Source organism: Dermacentor silvarum, chromosome 1 (genome assembly GCF_013339745.2).
Source record: "Dermacentor silvarum isolate Dsil-2018 chromosome 1, BIME_Dsil_1.4, whole genome shotgun sequence".
Classification (NCBI taxonomy): domain Eukaryota; kingdom Metazoa; phylum Arthropoda; class Arachnida; order Ixodida; family Ixodidae; genus Dermacentor; species Dermacentor silvarum.
This window is the reverse complement of record NC_051154.1, coordinates 79,808,378-79,831,187: the sequence shown is the minus strand read 5'-3', so window position 1 is coordinate 79,831,187 and position 22,810 is coordinate 79,808,378. Positions and strand designations below refer to the sequence as shown.

The 22,810-nt window shown below is 45.5% G+C and overlaps 1 protein-coding gene across 5 annotated transcripts in view; it reads left to right on the top strand.

Moving 5' to 3' along the window:
* Nucleotides 1-22,810, top strand: part of LOC119431481 (carbonic anhydrase 1-like) — a 115,053-nt gene that overhangs the window by 67,863 nt on the left and 24,380 nt on the right. Inside the window, exons 1-2 of one of the 5 annotated variants that reach the window (XM_037698964.2) lie at nt 7,101-7,430; nt 7,574-7,730. The exons of 2 other annotated variants lie outside the window; for them this stretch is intronic. In XM_037698964.2, coding sequence (XP_037554892.1) covers nt 7,116-7,430; nt 7,574-7,730 — 472 coding nt within the window. In that variant the 5' untranslated portion in view covers nt 7,101-7,115. Of the gene's footprint in view, nt 1-7,100; nt 7,731-18,761; nt 18,916-22,810 lie in introns of those variants that run through there. 2 more of the 5 variants (XM_037698976.2, XM_049670433.1) reach the window with 2 other exon arrangements.

The window sequence follows — 22,810 nt, the reverse complement described above, 5'->3', positions numbered from 1 at the left end:
GTACCCACTGGTCGTGATCCGTGCAGTTCAGTCCCTTAAGTACGGCCATGTAGAAGACGTAGATGACGTTGGTATCACGTGAACGTCCGGCACAGCTCTCCAACTGCGTAGGCTCCATAGACTGTCGTCGGCACCATGAAACGATGTGTCAAGCCCGGCAACTTGATGCGCACTCGTAGTAGCATTTGGTAGATGTTCGGTGTTCATTGCCTCGGTCGGTACAGGTTGTTGCGGCTCGAGGTGGTGTTTGGACCAAGGATCCACCAAGCCCATCGATGGATACATCCAGTAGTAGGAAATAGGAAAATGGTTTAATTTACATTATATACACTGGCCCCTGGTACGGAAGCCCACTCCATAAGGAGCATATTCAACGTCTCAGTTCGTATCAGGTCCCGTCAGTACCTCTCTCACTCCACTACCGGTCTCCGCTTCTAATCCCTTCGTCTTCCTTAGGAGACTCGACTGGGGAATCTGCTGACCTTGGTGCGGCCAATCAGAGGGGGTTGTATTGTTCACCCAACACTGCCTCTGCTGTCGCATCCTCGCCCTCGCTTTTGCTGCCACTGCGTGGTCATCTAGGAAACCGAGATCGTTGTCGTTCCCACGGTAGTAATTCCTCGAAGTTGCCCTCTCACCTCAATCCGGTCAATTCGTCCTGGCCGGTGTCGGGCGCTGTCGCCGTCTGGGTGACGCTGAAGAAAGGCGCTGTCTCGGGGCAACATCCAAAGGATGCACCCTCCCCATTTGGGACGCCTGTCTGCCCGCCACCGTCGCTGTCGAGCACTTTCGCCGTCTGGGCGACGCTCATGAAACGGGCTGCCTTGTTGGAAACATCCAAGTTATACGCTGGCTCAGGTTGAGACGTAACAAGGTGAAGCAACGAAAAGCGCGGCCTGTACAATAAACAAGAAGGGATTCGTGAGACGCATCGTCTCGGTGCTTCCGCCGTGGCCACTCCAGGCCAACTTGCGCCGTCGGCGTCGCCTTGATGTTCCAGATATATATATATATATATATATATATATATATATATATATATATATATATATTGTCCGATGGCCGGATTCGAACACAGGACCTATAGCGCGGAAGCCCGATACTCTAACCAACGCCTCTACAAGTAACTTTTTTTTCTTACACGGTATTTATTGCATCACGTATAATACTATATAGAGGAACTTGCAAGCACTAGCCAACACATCACATATTGGTGGCCTAGAAAGGACCGATAAACCACGGTGTGCACACCATGCACCACATAAAAACTACAAGTCGTTTGGAACTTAAATAAGTGGCAACGACAGGCAACTTATTAAGAGGTGGCACCAGTCCGGTTGAAACTCTGTTATGTCATACATGTCCTTCAAGTGACCAATCATTTGAGCATGGTGAAATTTGTACGAAACAGTGGTTTCAGCATTTCGGTCCAACATGCGTGTCTTCCTTAAGCTATGTAGTCCAATTAGGAAAAACATATCAAACGGCACGTCTTCTTCGTGGGGTGCAATCAAGTATCGGATGGTGTGCTGATTCAAAATAAAGTTTTTCTTAAGGGTCCTTTGAAGCACACCCGAAAACCATATTGCATCTTTACAGCTTATGAAGCAATGTTGTGTGGTTTCTGGTACATGGCAAAGGCATCTATTCAGAGTAAATACAAAATGCCTTTTTTCTGCAACCAAGTCTTCACAGGTAGCGTTTCACTGTGTAATTTAAAGAAAATTGTTTTTGTGCATGGGGGTAAAGGTATTTTGCGGACTCGCTGAAGTACGTCATGTCCTGGCAGACTAGAGAATGCAGAACGGTAAAGGGGACATGGGAACATCATTGATATTAAATCTTTGTACAGTTGTTTTCTCGACACTGTGCAGAGATATTCAGTAGAAAACCGAACCAAGAGGAACTGCACAGCGAAATATAATTCATAGATAAACCCCACAAACAAGGACGCTCAGAATATTGGGTTAAACTACCAGGTTGTGTAAAGCATTGACTAAATTAACGTCTATGAATGATCGTCTATCGGGTGTGAAATACCACGAAAACAGAAGAAACGACAAACAATCTGTCGCACAAATAGATGCACCAGACCAAGTCCGCCAGCAAATACGGGTCTAAAGATATTATCTCGCCTCATAGGTTGAAGACCACACAAAGGTTGCGAGTATTCTGTGAATACGTTGAATCTAAGTCCGGGCACAATGAAGTATCTGCAGTACATAAAATATGTTTTTGTAGCTAGGAGCAAGTTGCAAGCCGTTGAATAAAAGTATCCGCATGGCGTTGAAGTGCCGGTACACGTTCTGGCGGGAACGCCTTTGCAAATAACGCTGAGGCAAGCGGAATAGAACACCCTTAAGCATGTACCGCGTGCAAGAGACGCTAGCTGACAGCCACGACGCTGTTCCGTCTACCCAGAGTTGCCTTGCGGGCTGCGTCGCGCCAATATGTCGCACCCGTTTGAACACCGTTCGACGAGTCGTCGTTGTTGTTCATCCAACTCGTGGCACATAACCAATGTAATGGGTGGAGCCGTTGTTGTTGTTGCTTATGCAACATCCTATCTCATATCCGCTATGGGGGATTGGCCAGAAAATAGGTGGATTATTTGAAGTTATAACCACAAATAAACTTTCAGGACTGCCATAGTGTAAGTGATTTTAAAAGCTGAAAGTATATGTTAAAATGAAAGGCAATAATAGTAGAAGGATCCAAAATCATTCATTGGAAAGCTCAAAAACAAATGAAAAGATACAAATTTATCGGTATATTCGGTCGGACTCCATAAGAAATTCCTGGACGGCGGAGCCACGTGACTGAATCCGAGAGTAGAGGCCCCAAACAAGAGTCCAAGTGCAACACTATACAGGGTGTCCCAACTATCATGCACAAAGATTTAAAAATATGCAAATGTCACGTAGCTGGACAGAACCAAAGTAATGTTGTTTGCCGTGGCTTGGAGATACTCGGATTATTTTTTTGCATTCCGCCTAATTACATAATTAGTCTTAATTATTCATCTCAAATATTATAATTAGATTAAAAGCAACAAAAATTGTACAGCAACATGAAAAACTACCGATACAGCTTTCTGTTACTCAATACGTGCTACATAAAAGTTTTTCCGAGCGTGAAAGAAGCCGGCGAATACACGCAAAATTAGCGTGCGACTAGCCGCTCGAGGCACTTTGCGTGTATTCGCGGGCTTCTCTCACGCTCGGAAAAACTTTTATGTAGCACGTATTGAGCAACAGAAAGCTGTATCGGGTGTTTTTCATGTTGCTCTGCAATTTTCTCACTGACACTTTTCATTTAATTATAATATTTGAGAAGTTGATTAATTAAGTAAGGCTAATTATATAGTTAGGCGGAATTCAAAAAATAATCTGAGTATTTTCAAGCGATGGCCAACAACATTACATTGGTTCTGTTCAGCTACGTGGCATTTGCATATTTTCAAATCTTGGTGCATGACACCCTGTATACCTTCCGTTTGCAGCTAATGCTTCGCCGAAACTGCCACTTTTTATATTAGCGTATTCTTTTGCCGCCACTGCGCAATTTCTTTCAGACGTTAATTGGTCTTCTAAATATAACAGATTCGAACGGATTAAATGAGTAAATACAGGCTGTTTCAACTAACTTGGGCCAAGTCTTAAAGAAAATCACATATACACGACAAGCGAATACAGCCAGCTCGGCATTGTTCACTGTCTTCTTCAGCTACTCAGAGTATTTCTTGCGATAAGCTTAGTTGAAAATTAAAGAGGATCAAGTAGACAGTTAAAGTCGAATGCGACGCAAAAAGTTTTGTGAAGAAGTTGCACATCATGTTGAGAAGCACCTAATCAATAAATTAGTTCCCATAAAGGTAACTGTTCTTGGTGTACTTTTTCCCAAGCTCCAAAGAAAGCGCGCGGAACCTGAAAAAAGTACCACATGACTAGGCGCTTGCTTGCAGTGACATTAGTGCCCTCAAAGAACTCGCGAATAAACAGTTTCTGTCGCATCCAAATTGAATGTACAAATAGGACGTAAGCGAAAACGGTGGTCCCGAGTGGACAGCCACCGTTGTCTCGAATGCATCAACAATTAACAATCCGGCCACCACGACATCCTCACCATTTGCGTAATCTGTCATAAAACACTGAGAATGCTTCGCGAGTTGCTGTGCGTGCTTTATTGCTATTGCGCCGGTCGTATTCGCATCACTCTATTAAGCAAGTTATTGTGACAAAATAAGCATCATATAATTAAAAAATGGGCAGATCCTACGCACGGTGGGAATCGACGTTATTGTTAGGGATTCCGCAGAGCGTTACCAGGTTGGCCAATGTGTTTGTGTAAATCTAGTATTTCTGTGCGTGACGCACAGTGAACTAGAATTAACGCAAGAGTGCGTGTGTGTGATGACAGTAGCAAGGTGACGACGACGGTAACGACGATTGCATGATTTCTACGAACGATCGAATTCATGTGAACGTGCGGCATGGAGTTGCGAGATGGGTATGAAACGCAGAAACTAAATACTCACTGACGACATCACGTGGTATCGCTTGCAGCACACAAACGGGTCACTGGACAGTGAAACTGTAGCACAACCTGAAGCCCGTGTGCTTTTATAGACATTCGGACGAGTGGCGTGGTGCACTACTCGTCTTGACCGAGCCGTGATGACGCTGCCATGGTAGAATTAGGTGCAGCGCTGTCGTACTCGGTCACTACGTGCACCAGGAAAGAGCAGGCTTCGATTAAAAAAAAAAAATTATTGAGCGGCCTGGTAACGTGAGAAGTGCCGTGAGAGTCCCGTACGAGACTCGTGGGGAACGAGGAGGCGGTGCGTTGCTGTCCGGCATTCGGAAATCAAATTATGTGGGAAAGTTGCTTTTCAATCGCTGTTGGAACGGATGAAACCACCACCCGCTGTTCTGCTGCCGAGATGGCGCGCCACCTGGCTGGAGCGCTGGTTGTACGCGAGAAACTGAGGCGAGAGTCGGAATACGAAGCTCGAGTGACAATGCAACGACCATCACGGCATCACGAAGACGAGCACATAGCCATCGGCCCAAGTTAGTAGACAACTTGCTCCTCTTGGTCGGCATAAGTTGTGTGATGGTAATGATGTCATGCATTGCATGCATGCATGCATGTCATGAATTTGTCATATTTGTCATGCATGGCATGACATTCATAGGAATCACGTTATGGCTTGACATACAGACATGCCATAATATGCATTCATGGCATTTATGCCAGTCATGTTACTACGTGCATGACATGACATGTTATTTATGTAACGCATGTATGATATGACACGCATATCCGTAATATACCCAGTTAAAGAAATGCATGTCGTGTCATTTTATTCAATAATGTCATGTCATCTCGTTTATGACATTCATATCATGACATGCATGTCATGTCATCCATGTCATGGCACGATTGTCATTCATATTAGGTCCATTTTTAGCAAGTTATGTATCCGGATATTCATGAGATTAATGAAATGACATGACATTATGTCATGATGTGATGGTCATGAATGACATAAGTGACATTGGGAGAAGGCGTCGTGGTCGTTTCTTTAACTGTATATGCATCAGGATATTTGTGACGAGTCATGCGTACATGACAAGAATGACTTGGCATGTCATGCTTCTTTCATTTACGTCATGTCATTCATGTCAGGTCGTGCACGCATGCCATGTCATTCATATCCAGATATATATCGAGTTAAATAACTGCCACGACGGCATCATGTAATTCATACCATATATGTGATGACATACATGTCATGACAAGCATGTGATGTGTCATGACAGCGCATGCATATCTTGCCATTCTTGTCGTGACACACATGACATGCCCTGTAATCTATGTCATTCATATCATGGCATACATGTCATTCATGCCATGACATTCATGTCAGGTCATGCATGCATGCCATTCATATCCTGATATATATCGAGTTAAAGAAACGACCTCGACGGCATCAGGTCATTCATACCATTTGTATCATGACGTACATGCAATGACTTAATGTCATGTCATTGATGTCATGGCATGTCATTCATGTTATGTATGCATGCATGTCATGCCTAGTTCTGATATATACCCATGTTCAAGAAATGAGCACGACAGCATCACGACGTAGGAGGACAGAACAGATAGATAGATAGATAGATAGATAGATAGATAGATAGATAGATAGATAGATAGATAGATAGATAGATAGATAGATAGATAGATAGATAGATAGATAGATAGATAGATAGATAGATAGATAGATAGATAGATAGATAGATAGATAGATAGATAGATTCAAAGCGCCTGAGGTTCGCAAGGAATGCTTCGCATTAAAAAAAATAATGAGTGGCCAAGAGCGTACGGTCTTCAATGCATAACCGTCGCTTATGGCCCATTCATACATTTGCACACGCCAGCTGTGATTCGTTTGGAGAATGAGGGTAGTAACGTTATTGCGCGCAAACGCCTTGTTATACGGCACTTCTTTCAGATCTTGCTCATTGTTCCTTAGATATTCCTTAATTAGTCACTCAACCTCATCATATAAATAGTCTGAGTTGATCAAGGAAGCACTAGTTGAACACATGTGGCTTCAGTTCATGTAGCGTGCTCCTACATTTTTTTTTTCTTGTGCTTTTTACTTCTTTTCAGTCTTGAGTCAAGTTAGCTGATACACAGTGTATGTTCAATCGATTCCAGAACCCGACGCCGATGGGATGTCGCAACACCGGTACACCGTATGCTTTCAATACTGTTTGAAGATAACAGAGTCGCATGGAACATGGAACGTAAGCGTACTTCTCTGCAGCGATATTTAATGATTACGGTCCTGATTGCTCGGAAACGAAACAAACAGCTGATACAGAGAAGGGAGTGGAACCATATCGTCATTAATTGAGGAGTCGACCGCACCGGAAACAAAACCGCTACAGAGTAGAGACCAATACCGAATTTGGTATCCAAGGCCAAAACCGCAAAAGCTGGCAAGCGAAGACGGTGGCATGCGCGGTCATCTCTGTATGGATTAAATTTGAACTGCGCGCGCGACGCCATTCCGGAACTCTCGATCCCATGGTTTGTACCCGATGGCAGATGTTGGCGCTTTCGCTGCTTGGGCGCTTCCGTGTGCTCAAGGCCGTGCTGGTCGTGCGTTTGGTGGGGAACACGTTTTTCTTGCGCGCGGTGAATTGCGTCATTGCATCGCCAAACACTTACAGCCAAAAGAGAAAAAGACGTCGCGCTATCTGTTCCTTTATCGTCAAGCGGGCGCTGCGCGCTGGCGGCAGCGCGTGGACGAAACTGAGGGCGGCCGCCGGTGGATCGAGCGTCGTCGACGAGCGGTCGTGCTCCGCGCAGCGGCGACCGCCGCCCGCGACGCTGCGCGCCATCGACAGCAGCCGGTAATGGCGACAGCCGCTGAACGCAGCTTGCGAGTTTGCGAGGCGTGCTTTCCTCACGCAGGAATTACGTGACTTGCCGAAAAGCGCGGCTGCGCTGCGGTGAGGCGTACGTGGGTGAGCAGAGACCGTTTTGCCGTTCGCAGGAAGAGGCCACGATGCCAGCGTCGTGTCTGTGGACGTTGTGTTCAAAGCGCGCTCTGACTATTCACGCCGTCGCCGTCAAGCGCTTCGTCTCGTACACGGCTCCCGCCAAGGGTGACGGGATCCGGCACCTTCGTCACAAGAAACTTGTGATATGCGGTGAGTGTGCGCCAAGGAAACACCGAGGGTGCGCCTGCGTGCGCATATCTCGTCGAATGCGTGACACCATCGCGCTGCGCGCTGTTTCGCCTCTCTTTTTATTTTATCCTAGAAGATGGTTGCCCCACGCGCGCGGGGCTCGTATTCATCGCTCTCGATAGGAGCTTTGTCGCGGCCGTCGCCGCGGTTCTGCGGCTCGTGATGCACGTGTTGTTGAAGCGGCTTTAGCACGTGGTCGCCTTCCCCAGACAGTGCCATTTAATCCCTGTGTGCAACACACACTGCTTTTGGCATCTAGCCAAGCAGTGTTACGCGGGTGTTGGCGTTCTTGCTGTTGCTTGTAAGTTGCGGCTTGTAAGTTGCGCTGCCGAATGAACGTGTGCCTCTGAGACGTGCCAAACTTTTCACCGGCGATTATGAATTCCACTGTGTCGCTCGATTTTTGCACTTCGTTAACGTTCCAGACAGCTTTTAACTTGTGGGAAGTCACTCGTTCGTTTGACGCAGCTGTTGGGATTCCTTTGGCAGCTGGTTTACACGCTTTTGTAATGACTTGTGTATGTAACGATCATTAGGTGTTGCAGTAAAAAGTTGAAGTCGTTATCAAACAAGACGGCAAAGATAAAGGAAAGTTTTCATTTGTGGCGGCGGATGTCAGGATCTGATAAACGCGAATGGTGGATTAATTTATTGAACTCCATTCTCTAAGCATGAAACGATATGTTGTAATTGCTTACTATGGTGAAAAAAATCTGTTGAAGAAAATAAATGGGACAGCATTGTGTTTCTTCGCATATTTTGAGGACGTATGTACAGTACGTCACGAAACTCGTGCTAGCCGCATAATTTCTAGCAAATACGTATGCTTTGCGTCCTGGCTGGCTTCAGCTCTGCAATTACATTTCCCTTAAAGTTGTTAAATAAAGGTAGCGAAGTTAACGATTAGTTTGCGATTATCACAAAAGAACGAAGCGTTGCCGAAAAAAAAATTGTCCTTATGACTGTTCTGCTCTGTTTGATGATCACTTCGTCTTCCTTGACACACCTGGTATAAAACGTGTGCCACAGCTACTATTCTACCTGTATGCAAAGCGTACAGACTTTCCCTTCGGGAAATAGGGGGCGCTCAGCGTGCACGTTTGAGCGAAGCCAGCTCATGCAGATACGTTTGGTGGAGCTTCTTTGCATCTATGGTATTATGAAGACTCGGCGCGAGCTCTTCCGCGTTTAGCAGTGTTGGGGATATCTCGGGGTAAGCTTTCGTCACAAGCCGAATGAGTCGTATGCTTATAAAGAAAGCTGCACCTGGTAAACGGGCGTTATCTATGAACAGTTTCTTCTTCGACATTCGCGGTCCATTAGTTTATCGCATGCCGAATACTGGCGTGATGTCCCGGAACTATTGTAGCGTGAATCAACGTCTGGCTTCCCACAGATGTTACCTGTAAGCGTTCACCTGTAAGCGTTCCAAATTTAGCTAAGAAGCTAGCGTATTGAATGCTATGCGACGAATATAGGTTGCTATACATTCCGTCAATGTTTCGGTCGTAATAATGAATAGACCTGATGAAGCATATGTCTATACCGTTGAGCGCAGTAAGGCAAGCATCGCGGTCTGTGCAAGTCGTTCATGTGATGTGGTTCTGCCCACTGGAGTTTCGGGAAGGTGACTACGACGAAACCGTAGGCAGATTGAAAAAAAAGCGTGAATGCAAATTATTCAGTGCGAGCAGTCAAAGGAGAAGCCACATTCAGTTTATTAGTTGCGCCATGTATTGCATATGAATTGTTGTCCCGAGAAATTTTCACCCATGAGCAAACATTCACGGATCATGGCCTTCCGCGAAAAAGAAAAAAAAAAAGAGAGAGAAAAAAAAACACATTATTTTAGTGGTTTTTGAATGGTGAAATTTCCGCATCGAATACGAATATTATAGAAAAACAATATCCGAATATCGAATATTTTCTCATTCCTGAAGAAAGTGAAATATTAAGTTTGCGTTGTGTCCGTTTCGTAAAAGGGGAGGCTTATTCACGTTATCTGATAAATGCATTTAAATCCGTTTGCAACTTGTCGTACGGTTCGTTGAAGAAGCTTGTAAATGAGAAACAACTGCTTTCACTTATCTGATGCATGATGCACCATAAAATTGACAACAATGATGCAAGGGAACAGCACGTCACGAGATGCACATAGAGTGTTGTGCTCGTTGAAGAAGGGGGATTGTGGTATACCAGTACAGCACCGCAGTTGCTTTTAAAGAGGTGCTTCTGCATCAGAATCATTCAGAACGGTCGCTGCTTGCATCAGTATATGGGGTGTTTCTACGAAACTAAGTAAATATTTAAACATAGCCGTTCTGAAATAAAAGGAGGAGTCATGCCGTCAGTGGTGGCGACCACGGATTGATACGTGGCAATTGCTCGCTAATTAACAAAAATCCATCAATTAACTTTAAATTTGTTAGTTTAAGCGAGCTCATCGTAATTGGGAGATTGAAGTGAGCGCTCCTCCGTACAAGCCATATCAGATTTTTGATTTGGAAAAATGCGATTGCCCGCGGAAATGTGGCACGACAAATTTCGCCTATAAGAGCGCGCGAAACCGAAACTGGGAAGCTGTAGCGAGCGCAAAGCCGCGCCCCTCGAGGCGACGTCCTGCTAACGTCACACAGCGACGGGCAGCCAGCGCGCTGCTGCTCCTTGCTGTCGCACTCCCCCTACACAAGGTTCAAGTTCATCTCCAAGAGCCAAGTCGAGCCGCGGATCAGAGCGACCTTCCAGTTCACTCACTCTTCTTCGTGATCTGACAAAAAAGAAGTAGAGGAGCGGACGAAAAGTTTTTGGCCACGTGCCCCTGTCGACTGCATTGGACGCTATTATCGTGTGTTTGATGGCGATAACATTGGAGCACTCTGTCCGCTATTTCAGGGCGACCAGGGATATCCGGTGAAGATAGCTAGAAGGAGCAATGACTTTGCCGTTTTGACGGTTCTCGACCTGTGCCTGTGTTTGTTCGAGAAGCATGCACGGAAGTTGCCCCAGAGCTGCGTATTCCTTTACCATAGTCTAGCTGATAACATTACCGAGCAGTGCGCTGTAACTGTAATGTGATGAGTCCCTTTGTTTAACCAGCGGTTCTTCAGGCTGAGCCTCTTCACTATTGCGGGAATAATTTTTTCCCTTTGCTATGTGTGGGTAATTCACGGGGCAGGAAATCAATTTACCACGCAGGAGCCGTTCTTACATGGCTTTTGTAACCTTTGTTAAGAATTGACATGAACGGAACTGTTTTTTCGTGTGCGATGCGAATGATAGACCACGCTGCGCCGATCGCGTGTCGTGCGAAACGCACACTATTTAAGCCGCCTGGTGGCGGCTGCCTACAGGCGAAAGTGACACCTCTGATTATGAGATCGCTTGGTTCTATTACTGCCTTATCCATTTCTCAATACCGACCGATCATAGTGATAACGTAGGCGAAGCGCCACTCGGATCACTGACGAAGCGCGCCAATAGGAACATAGTTGGAATATAATCTTTACATAATACAGGCCAAGGTTCCTTGGATATGCGCGGCCATGGTTACGAGGCTCTTGCTGAGTGCGCGAATCGTGCGTGTTCACAGCCCTCGCGCACATTTTGACGTTGATTATGCAGTATGAAAGATAGGGTGGGACAACCAACATTCGTGTTCCTTTTTAGTGGCCTGTAACCATAAAGAAAATTGTAATTTTTGTTTTGTATCAGCTTTTATATAAAAGATGCCCTTGTCACCTGGAGCCTAGGCATCGGCCACACCTGACACGGATAGTTTGTAAAGAGACAATACCAGCCAACTTCAAGGGGGAAAAATGACTAAACGGGGGTATAACCGGCAAGGCCGCATGACACAGAAGCGATTTCAATGAATAAGCAACATTCACTAGACGCAAGTGGGTTAACTTGAACATGTGTATGCATGAGCGACAAGGAAAAGTAGAAGAAACGGATGGGCTCGTCAAGCTGCAGGGTATTCAGAACGAAAAAAATCCTTGTCCCGTATTGGGTTCCTACTCATGACTGTTCCGTTTCGAGCTAGGTGTCCTCTAAGCATTCTTATTTAGTGACATGCTCCCCAGTAGTTCCGTTGAAGTGGCGGAATACCTTGGAGCATCTTATGCAATTTGACGCATGTGCAGCGAAGCATCAATGAGACTCGCCAGTTTGCGAGTGCGTGCTTCGCGGAGGAATAGAGACTGGCGTTGCAAGCACTGGAACGCTGTGTGCGACAGTGAAAAGACAGATTTCTGTCTGTGAGCGCCAAGAGTCATCGTGTGATCAATTATAAATCTGAAACTTTATTCAGGGGGGACATTGATGACAGATCAGTGTCTACACGTTGTAATATGGTGTCGTAAATGACCAAAATGGGTTTTGAAGGGCTTGCGTAAACACATTTATCAGAGAAGGAAACATGGGTGCCTATCGGTTATTGCCATAAGATCACGTTTGCTCTCAAAATAAGAGCTTTGGAGCTGCCTGCGTGTAGCATATCGCAACCAAAGTTCAAAATGGGGTTCAAAACGAATAAAGTCGCGCACATTGCGGGAAAGGTTGAAGAGGAAAGACTGGGGTGGTTCGAGCGCACGTAATCACCAGACACTGGAGTTGAGGTGATAAGAATTACGCAGTGACACTTGACTTCGGTGGCAAGAGGAAACGAAGTCGGCCCGGAGAAGGTGGCGAGACAGAATCGAGGAAAATTTGTCGCCAGGGTGCAAAAGGAGAAGTGGCTGACTGATAGAGCCAAGTACAGGAAGCTCATCAGAAGCAACGACCGTATGTCAAAATAGAACAGGGCTCATAAAATGAACCCGTTGTATAGTCAGTGCATTTTAGGCACAAGTGAATTAGAGTTTCGCGTTTCGATGTCTCCCGACAATTTAAGAATTTCAGTACGAGTTGCCTCACCCATATCAACCAATGCGTGTAGTTTTTCGTCACAAGACGCCTGCGAGGAATATTATAGGCCAAATAATAAGGTGATTTCTCTAAATCGAGGCAAGAAATTTGAATACTGGCTGCCTAAAAGCGAGGCATTCTTATTGAATGACTAAAAGTTGTTGATAAGTTAGCTGCCCCGTGCATTCGCCCATGAACTCTGCAACAGAATCATTCGGAACACTTCTCACTTGCATATCGGTCTCTCTCTTTCGATGCTCTGTTGTCCCTTATATTCGAACAGAAACGAATCTTCGACAATATTGAAAGTGAGTTCTCGAATCGAGTAGCAAAGACTGTTCGATCCGTATTAGAAATTTCAAACATTTGCATGCCCCTAGTGAAAGCAAATCTGCAAGCCTCGTCATTGTGTCATTTGTTCGTATAAGCATGTTGGGAATGCGTGTTCAGGCTCTCGCTGTGAAACCTACCAGAGACGCTCATGTCCCAAGCCATGACCAACGGCCTTGGGTTACAGGTCAAAGACACTTAGTAGGATGAGATAGCGTCTTCGTGGATCAGAGTAACCACGTATGTGATATTTATGTGTCTGACTACGTCGTCAAGTAAAGCCTGCCATTGTAGGTGCATGTTCTTGTCTGCCAGTGGCACTGCGGGCGCGCGGATTGTTCCAATTTGCTTCACTGATGACCTGGGGCCGCTTCCAACAAAGTATTTTACCTGCGCTCAAATAATTTACCAACGGGCATTAAAAAAAAAAAAAAATCGCGCAAATGGAAGTTGAACGGAGTTGCCGAAGTACCCTCTACCTCAATCCCTCCACTACAACTCGTATATTACAGAGCAGCAAGTTGCTGCAGAATAAGTTATCGTGTGTAAGACGATAAAGAATGCTGCCACAGGCGCTTTAGTGCGGTTATGTGTTATATAATATTGTATACGTTATAATGTATACCGTACAGATTTCTGTAATTTTTCTTAAAGAGCACTTATTTTAAGAATTGCCCACAATATTTACTCCAGTCGCTTCATGGCGGACATCATGTGGAAGAAGAACGAAAGCAATGCATTTACTAAATAAACTAATTATATAGATTAACTTCTTAATTACAAATTTTACTGCGCATGTTTATATCGGAACGTTGAAGGAAGTCGTCATAAAAGTCCAATTCTCTCTCTCTCTCTGTGTGTGTGTGTGTGTGTGTGCGTGTGCGTTGTGTGGTGTGTGTGTGTGTGTGTGTGTGTGTGTGTGTGTGTGTGTGTGTGTGTGTGTGTGTGTGTGTGTGTGTGTGTGTGTGTGTGTGTGTGTGTGTGTGTGTTTTAGTGTGGCCATGATTACGCACGCGGCATCGCGAAGCGCGGCCCGTGGTGCAACCCCCTTCTGACGTAGTAGGGCGCCGTAAAATAAAAAACCGCGCGATATAGCGGTCTGTCTCGCCTCTTCTGCTGAAGTGAATATGCGCTCAATCGGGAGTTGCGCAAAGCGCCAATCGAAATCAGCTCGAGGGAAGAGGGAAGTGCGGCCGCTTTATTTTGCACCGCACTTTCTTGCATCACGAAGGGGTTGGACGGAGAGCCGCGCTTCGAGGTGCCACGTGCGTAAGCAGGCAAACTTAACAAATAATATGAGGTCAGTTATTTCTGCCTACATGGGCTATTTAGAATTGTAGAGACCCGTAAATGTACTTTTATAACGAGTCCCGGCCTTCAACTTTCCAATCTAAACATGTGCTGTAAAGAAGTTAATAAATGTCGTCAGTTTAATTGGTCAATGGATTGTTGTGGTTTTTCTTGCAAATGATGTCCGCCTGGCATGGTAATTCATTTGTCTTGATGTAATTCGTGTAAATTTTGTAGGCTTCGAAAAAAAAAAGTGTTCAATTTTTTGTAACGCTATATTATTAAATCAGTTATAACATATCCCTTAACTTAAGAACTTTGTCGGCACAGTCCGTGCCGACGGATATATTAAAGGCCTTGATATATATGTCGGCATGGGTTATGCCCGAGGCTCATTTCGAATAACGTCAGTTCGCCCTCGGTAGAGGCATGACGTGGGTGGGCGATTGGTAATGCCGGCGCTGCGCGCCTTTTCATAAAGCGCCAGTGCTGTTAGTGGCGTTTCCTGTGGGAATGTGAATATATATGTACGGAACCGTCTATTCTTAAGCGAAACAGCTCGTTTGCACCCTAACGCTGATAGCAGCTTAAATTTGAACTAAAGTCCTGCGGATTATTTTTTTTTTAATTCATAGATGTCTGTCTATAACATCATAGCGACCACCTTTTTTTTTTCTTTTTTTTTCTCTCTCTCTCTCAGATTGAATGTCATGAAGTGTTTAGCCTAGAAGTGGATGGTTCTGTAAATCTGTTGTCCCCGTGTCGCTCATATCGACGAGCAACAATGTGGCGGATTGCATTATATCAGAGTAGAGGCAGGAATCAATTATTTAAATCGCAATTATTTAGCAGCAGACGTATGTTGACGCATTACCGTGCTAGAGCGATTTGACGAAATGAAGTGGTCTTGGCAAATAAGTCTTCAACGCTCATATATAAAGGTATCCTTATCTTGGTGGTGAGATAGAGTTGCTTAGCAAAGTTATGTCAAAACGCGAACAGAAGTCACTGCGTGCTGCACACAGCGCTTGCATTGTCTGGAGAAATTCTGGCGTGGTAATACGGGGCATGGTCTTCCTTTCGTTGCTAGCCCGTGCATCTCAAATGCGTGATAAGAATTTTTTGTTGTTGTTGCGTGGTTGCGGCGAAGTCTGAACTACACAACATATCAAATCTGTGTTTTCCCGCATATATGGTTTTAAGCGAGTTTCTACCAGATGTGTACATGTAATGCAATCGTGAGTTCTGATTAGCTAGTATGTATCAAATCGATAATGAACAACAAAATCCACCATCAGCGATACAACTGAAGTGCTGCAAATTGCTTGCTACTTAAACAATTTTATAACGTTTTGGCAGCCTTCTCATCGGCACGCCTGCCATGAACTGCGCACACGAGTGATGCTGCGAATCCCCGCTGTAAGATTGAACCGCTCTGCCACAGTGCATCAATTGTGAGCTGTGCAGCGAAGCTAACTTTTCCACTGTGTGTTGCAACCACTTCTCGGAACTCCTGCTGGGTTCTCTGCAAACGGGACCGAAGATACGCGCACGCACATCAGAGAAAGAGAGAGAGAGAGAAGAAAGAAACATCGAGTGCTTTCTTCTCTCGTTTCAAACATTCTCCCCCGCCGCGTATTTCTAATACCAATCGTGTAGTATTCGTTATTCGATTCATGTTCGATTTGACAGTTAGATATTCGGAATATTCGAATATTTATGGAGAATATTCGAATGTGTCAGAGAGAAATACCTATGCGAGTGTCGGCTGTGCGTGCAGCCCCTTCAGAATAAGTGTGTCGACGGTGTTGCTCCTCCGCTGAAGCACGGCCGTTAGTGAGGAAATGGAGCGGCAAATGTTTTAGATACTAAGTTACCGAGAAATGCGGGTACCGAGTTTTTAGTCTGCCTGGGGACTTGAGCTGATTTGTCTGAAAGATTTTGTTTGCTCGGCGCATTTGGCTTTGCTTCACTAAATACTAAATTAGCGTGAGAGAATGTAGCATTATACTTAGCCCATTTTCTGAGCTATATCGGCAGACATGCTGAGTGTCGCATTGATATAATAACGAACGAAACTCTATGCGTGTATCTAGCATGGTTTAGTTCCCTTTATTAACTACTGCCATTTTCATGAACGCGGAGGAAGCAGTCATGCTTCACCAGTTTGTCATTGACATGGCTGGTCAGTTGACCACACATTTCGTTTTGGATGGCATCACAGGTATTTGGAGGATATAAACTGTTTCACTATATTGCCTTCATTTGATCTTAATCGTACTTTTTTTTAAGGAACGAGTGAAGGAATGTTGGTATTTGACTCGATTCAAAAATTTCACTTTTTAAACAACCGTGTAGACTCCGTAGTGCACTTCATAAAGTGTTCGAAGCCCCGTGTGCCGTGCATAGTATAGTTCGCACCACAAACGACCGGCATGATTTCCTTCTCACTGCTGCGATGTCATTTTCATCTAGTCATTTCCGCCGGGGGAGGGGACAGCGCTGAGCACGCGCCGCTCATCTGCGCCATGTGCAGCTACTGTTTGTCTTGGGAGACGATTATTCCGCCTTGAGTCCACCGCGCTTTTTTTCCTCGTGTCGTGCTTCGACTTCGGCATCACGCGCGTGCAGTTCCGCATCTGTTGCCTTGCGTATTTTTTTCTTCTGCGTGTGTTCCACTGTATTGGTGGCCGCGGCACTTACAGACGCGCGCACGATAAACATTTTGTAAAAGGTTTCCTGCGCGAAAATCGTTACCTGGCCCGCACATTCTGTTCTCGCGATGTTTGCGCTCGAAGCGGCGGCTTCGACCCGCCTTATCGCGTGCCGCGGCTCCGAACATGCGCCGGGATTCGGACATGGGGCTGCGAGGGTGGGAAAGGGTCGGCGAGAAGGGCGGCTCATAAATTCCGCCTCGTCAAGCTTGCGCGCGCAATACCAAAGGAGCGCCGCGAATTGTACAGGGCTGAGAAGGTCGTCGCCGCGCGCTACGCGAGTGCTCGGCGATTCCGCCGTCTTCTTTGCTGCGCCCTTAAAGGAACCGCATCCATTTCTCCCAGCTTTCTATTCTCTCGTTTATTTTCTGTTTGGCCTTTCTAAAGCTGTTGTTTTTCTCACTTTGCTTTCTCCGTTTCAATTGAGCGCCTTCTCGGTGAGTGGTTTGCTGCTCTCATCCTTCGTGAATGCTCTAGCGTTTGTTATAGTGCGCGTTGGTGGTTCGAGTGAGTTTAGAGCGGTTGCAGTCATTGTTTCGTTTACAAGCTGCACGCACCTGTTGCGGTGCGGCGTTCCAATTGTGCCAGTAGTTCTCGTGAAACCATGATGGCGTGACACTGATCAGATGATTACATGCCGAACAGTCAGCTTGATTGGAGCATTTTTGTTTAGCGAATTGATCGTAAACGTATTCCCAAATATAGGCTTTTGCGTGGGAATGATTAGCTTGTCTAAACGTCACCGAATGATTCCTTAGATGCATGCATATTATGCTCCTTCGGACTGTAACGTCAGGTGGAATTTCTCGATGTGGCTAACAAAGCAGCAGGCTGATAAGTACAGTGATCTCCAATAATAATAATGGAAAGACTATGAAAAAAAAATGACACATTTAGTGTCGCACTTTGCGGTGACTGCAGGAGAGAAGCTGTGGAGCTGTCTTGCCGTTGAAATTCTATGGCAATTAAATCAGTTTCAGAGAAACCTTGCAGGCGGAGGGAATTGCCCAAGTTTGAAAATTCGCCTTTTACATAATTATCGTGGCCTAGAAGAGAGCCATCACAACGTAATGCAGCGGCCAGACGGCCACGAAAATAAAATAATCATATTCCGAGGAGCAAGTTTTGCAGTTGAATAAAAAATTTAGTTCCTCCTTCTGCAGAGATGGAACCCAAGATCTGAGCTTGACTATAATACGCGATCTGTCCTTGATCTGGAGAATTCTTTTTTCTGCAGTTGCAAAGTTTGCTTACGATAAGCCCTTGTTACCTTACATTATATATACGACTTGCCCTCGCAAGCTTCATTACGACATAATGGAATTGTAAATGCACTGCCCGCGACGATCGTTAGTGTGTTTAGCAGTTCTGCGCTCGCATGTCCGCGTGATTGTCGCCACTCACTATATAGTTTGTTGACATGCCTAGAAAAAAAAAAAGCGAAAAAAAAAAAGGGTTCCAGGTAATTTTCAAAGTTAGCACGTTATATAAAACCCTGGCATTCGTTTTATTTCATTTTCCTTCCCTCTACCCTTTATCTGCGTGCATATCGAACCTTGCGTGCAGATTTTGCGCTCGCGTGCTATAGTGCACCAAGCGAGCGCGTCTTCCCGTTATAGAAGACTATAGCTTTTAAAAGTTGGGCTTGGAAGGTCCGCGAAGACCGGGGGTCCGAGCCTTTGAACTCGCACCAGTCCTCACCGGCCTTCGTTCTCCGGGCGCCCTGCAGCAGACCACGCCGCCCGTGCCGCGTTCGGGTCCACCCACGATGGGCACGGCCTGCTCGACCGACCAGGCCGTCCTGCTTGTTGGCTCAGCGGCGTTCCCGGAGAACTACACCGCCTTCGGCGACCGTGGGGCCCGCGGTCCGGCAGTGGAGGAGCGGGTCGACTCTGCCGTGTCGCTAGGTTCGCTTTCTTCTCGCGCGAGAAGCGCTTGTTGCTTCGAGTGAAGCCTTTGCGCGTGCGCGCGTTTCCTTGGGCGCGCATGCGCGGGGCTACGCGGGAATGAGATAGCATAAAAATGAGCGAAATATTGTATGCCACTGATAATATAACACCTTGCACACTACACTGTCGGTGTGTTGTTGCTGCTTAAAGTTCGCTGTTCGCTTCGAGCAAGTCCTGCTTCTCAAGTGCCCTTCGAGTACTTCCCTGAACAAGACGTCGGTACCAGGCGGCGCCCATTAAACTGTGTCGTCCGCTTGTAAACAGGGAAGCAAGTGTCAGACATGGGCGTTAGCTGCTGTTAAAAGTCCTGGGCACATGTACTAAGCGTTGCATTAATAGAAACGCCAGGTAAACACATGACTCTTCCAGCTAAACCGCTGGCTCGTTGGCGCTCAAATTCCGCACAGAGGTACAACTTTGCAGTGTGTTCAGTTTAATACCACGTTTGCCAGCATTACTTACCCCCCTGTTTCGTCCACAATAAATCCAAAGTGGATATCGCCTGCGGCCACTCAATGTAAAAAAATGTCGATTCCGCTGCAACGGAACGGTGGCGTGATCTGTCACGACTCCGGCGAAAACAATGCGTTCATTATAACCGAGTATCTAATCGAAACCTTTTTTTTTTTTTCCTTTGTTTGTTCAGAGAAGGAACAACGCGCATACACACCGCTATATGTGTCTTGTTTATCTGCGTCCTTGCCCAAATTTCAACACTTTCGCTCCGATTCAGCGAAAGCATTTCAGTTCCGATTCAATTCTGGAGCAAAAACGCTAGCGTTTCAAACCGGTTTGAACCAGTTTATGTTCGTTTACATCACCTATGAATAATTACTGGGAAAACAGCTCGAACTTATTTTGTACAAAAACTTGACTGTACTCCTGAGCTGCATGGAAAGACAGAAAAAATGGTATGTGTGCTGTTCTTCAAGCTAAATTTAAGTAGCTAAATATATATATATATATATATATATATATATATATATATATATATATATATACATTGTAGAAGCACACGTCAAAAGCAATACGTCAGAAGTATATAATACGTCATATCTGTCGCACTTATCGTCCAACCAGAAATTCAATTATTCATTTCACTGATTCCATATAGGCCTCCCACCACTGGAGGGCTATTTGATGGTCACCAGTTTGAAACGCCCAAAGTGAAACAAAAATTGTACCGTTTCGGTTCAGGTCCGGTTCGCGCAAAAATAAGTTTAATTTAGTGGAGCCTTCTGTCACGTCAAGGCCTTGCCGTGACAGAAGGCTCCACCGTTCCGTTGCAGTGGCATCAATATGTTTTCACTGGCGTCGCCTCAGATGATACGCACATCAGACTATTGTGGACGAATCAGGTAAGTAATGCTCGCAAACGCGGTATTAAACTGAATCAACTGCAAAAGTAAGGCTGCCTCTGTGTGAAACTTGAGCGCCAACGAGCCAGTGGTTTACCTGGAAGCGCCATGGGGTACTTTTTGGTACAATGCAGCGATTACTTTCGCTCGATTCTGTGTCTTTTGTGCACCGCTCACGACCGGCCGATCATGGGGATAACGCTGGCGGAGCGCGAAAAAGAAAAACGAACAGAATCGTTACATTATCCCAGCCTGTATGCCAGACGCTCCTATTTGTGCAACAGTTGCTGCAGAACCAGCCAGGTCGTTGCATAATTAAGCTAATTCTGTGTATGTACGGCAGGAGTGCATACAACACTAAACAATAATAATAAATAATAAAATAAAACGTCCACGAGCGTTGGAGCTTGTGAGATGTTTTTTTTTTAACTAAGTGATTAATTATATAGTTCAGTGTGACTGTCAATTACTAAGGTGGGTAAAGTTTTGAACGTCGTCCGCACTTCTGTTGCGAACGCTCGAGAGCTGCGTCGTAGTGTAAAAGAGCATGCTGTGCAGGGTTCAAAGTACCCAGGTGGATACCACGTGACCCCTGTGTATGCATCTGCCGCTGTTACGAGCATGATCTTTCAAACCGAGCAACTACGCGAGAATGTCGTCTTGCTTCACAGCACAGCCGTAGAAAAACGTGCGTGCTGACATCTTTACATCGTTAAATAGGACACTGATCTACTGGCGTTAATGTCGTAAGCAAAAGTATGTTCTTATTACGGTGCCGCGGCAGCGCTACAGTGCTTGTAACACACCATTTAAGTGGAAGAACGGCTGCAGCGGCCGCATTCCCATGGGAGCGGAATGCAGAAATGCTCATGTGCCGGCCTTTCGGTGCACGTTAAAGAACCCCAGGTGGTTAGAATTAACCCGGAGTCCCCGCTACGGCGTCTCGCATACCCCTTTAGTGCGGCTTTGAGACGTTAAGAAACCGTACTTTATTTTTATTATTATGACGGCCGGTTATATGGTGTTAATTGGCTATTTGAGCCTGCTTGTGCTCTTAGTAAAGATTGTCTTTCAGGACCTTTGCCAGCAGTGTCGAACTGAAAGTTCTTTCGTTCCGGTTCAGCGAAAACTGCTTAGTTGCAGTTAACTCCGGAGCGAAAAAATGACAGTTCGAACGAATTCAAATTTATTTCCATAACCAACGAATAATTACAGAAAAACAGCATACTAACTTTATTTTGTGGAAAAGCTCGACGCTGCCTACGTGCGGCCTGAAGAACGTTCACGCGCGTAATGTTTCCGCTACGCTGCGCGGAAACATTACGCGCGTGAACGTTCTGCAGGCCGCACGTAGTTAGTAGTTCAAAAATAATTAAGCAGTTCCAGCGCTGATGCTGGAATCTATGTGAGGTGAAGCTTTAGTGAGAGAGAAAGAGAGGATAATTTATTGGGGTAGAGCAGACAGGTCCTCTAGCCTGCTACTCTTGTCTGCAGAGGGTAAGCGAAGAGGAGATCTATAGGATATGATGAGTGATAATGAGGATAGGCAGTGTATCTAGGATGAGAATATATACGCGTTCTTGTCCGAATGGCCCATTCACAGCCTTTAGCCTAAGCCGTCGCTAACTAAAAATTCTGAGAAAGCCTTGATGGCGCGCTTCGTTGATATTATGTCCGGCCAAGGGTCCAGTAACAGTTTTTGCTCAGGTGCCTGCATGTTGTTCATCGGCACTAACAGAAAGGTTTCGTGAATACGGGCCTTGGGCCCGTATTCACGAAAGCTTATTATTCGTCAAGGCCCGTATTTACTAAAAGTTCTCATGCTAGAATTGTTCGTTAAAGAAACATTTGAGCCAATCGTGATTCGTGATGATGGATCATGACGGATGAAAAGCTTTAGAAAAAGTAGCCAGTCTCAACCTAAAACCGTTTTTTGTCTCTTCGGTTTCACTCCCGAGTGAAAAATATCGTAACCTTCCGGTTAAGTTCCATTTCACGCAGAAATAAAGCTTCTCTCTCTCTCTCTCTCTCTCTCTCTCTCTCTCTCTCTCTCTCTTTTTTTTTTTTTCGGTTTTCAGTTCAGTTTTGGTTCGATATCCTGCTTTTCAGCGCTGGAGAAGTGCTTTGAAATGGCCAGGCGGAGATGCCTTAATTTATAAAAAGAGATAAAACATGGCGAAGAGAATTGATATGCGGCCTTTACGTCCGATTTCAGTGCCGCGGCATTGACAGCGGATACTGGCCGTTACCAAGTTACAACTGTGTGCGCGCTGATCCCGGCATGAGCGCTGAGGAGACATGAAAAAAAAAAAAGAAAGGGGATGGGAAGTAATAATAAAATGAAGGCAGCGCTCTGGCAGAATACCCGATATTCACTTTCACCTATCTGTCCCCGGTTTTCTTTGACAGGCATGGCACAGTGCGGCCAGCAGAGCTTTCCCGTCTTTTCTTTTTTCACGTTACCAAGTAATAACAGGAAGGGAAGAAGGGGGAGG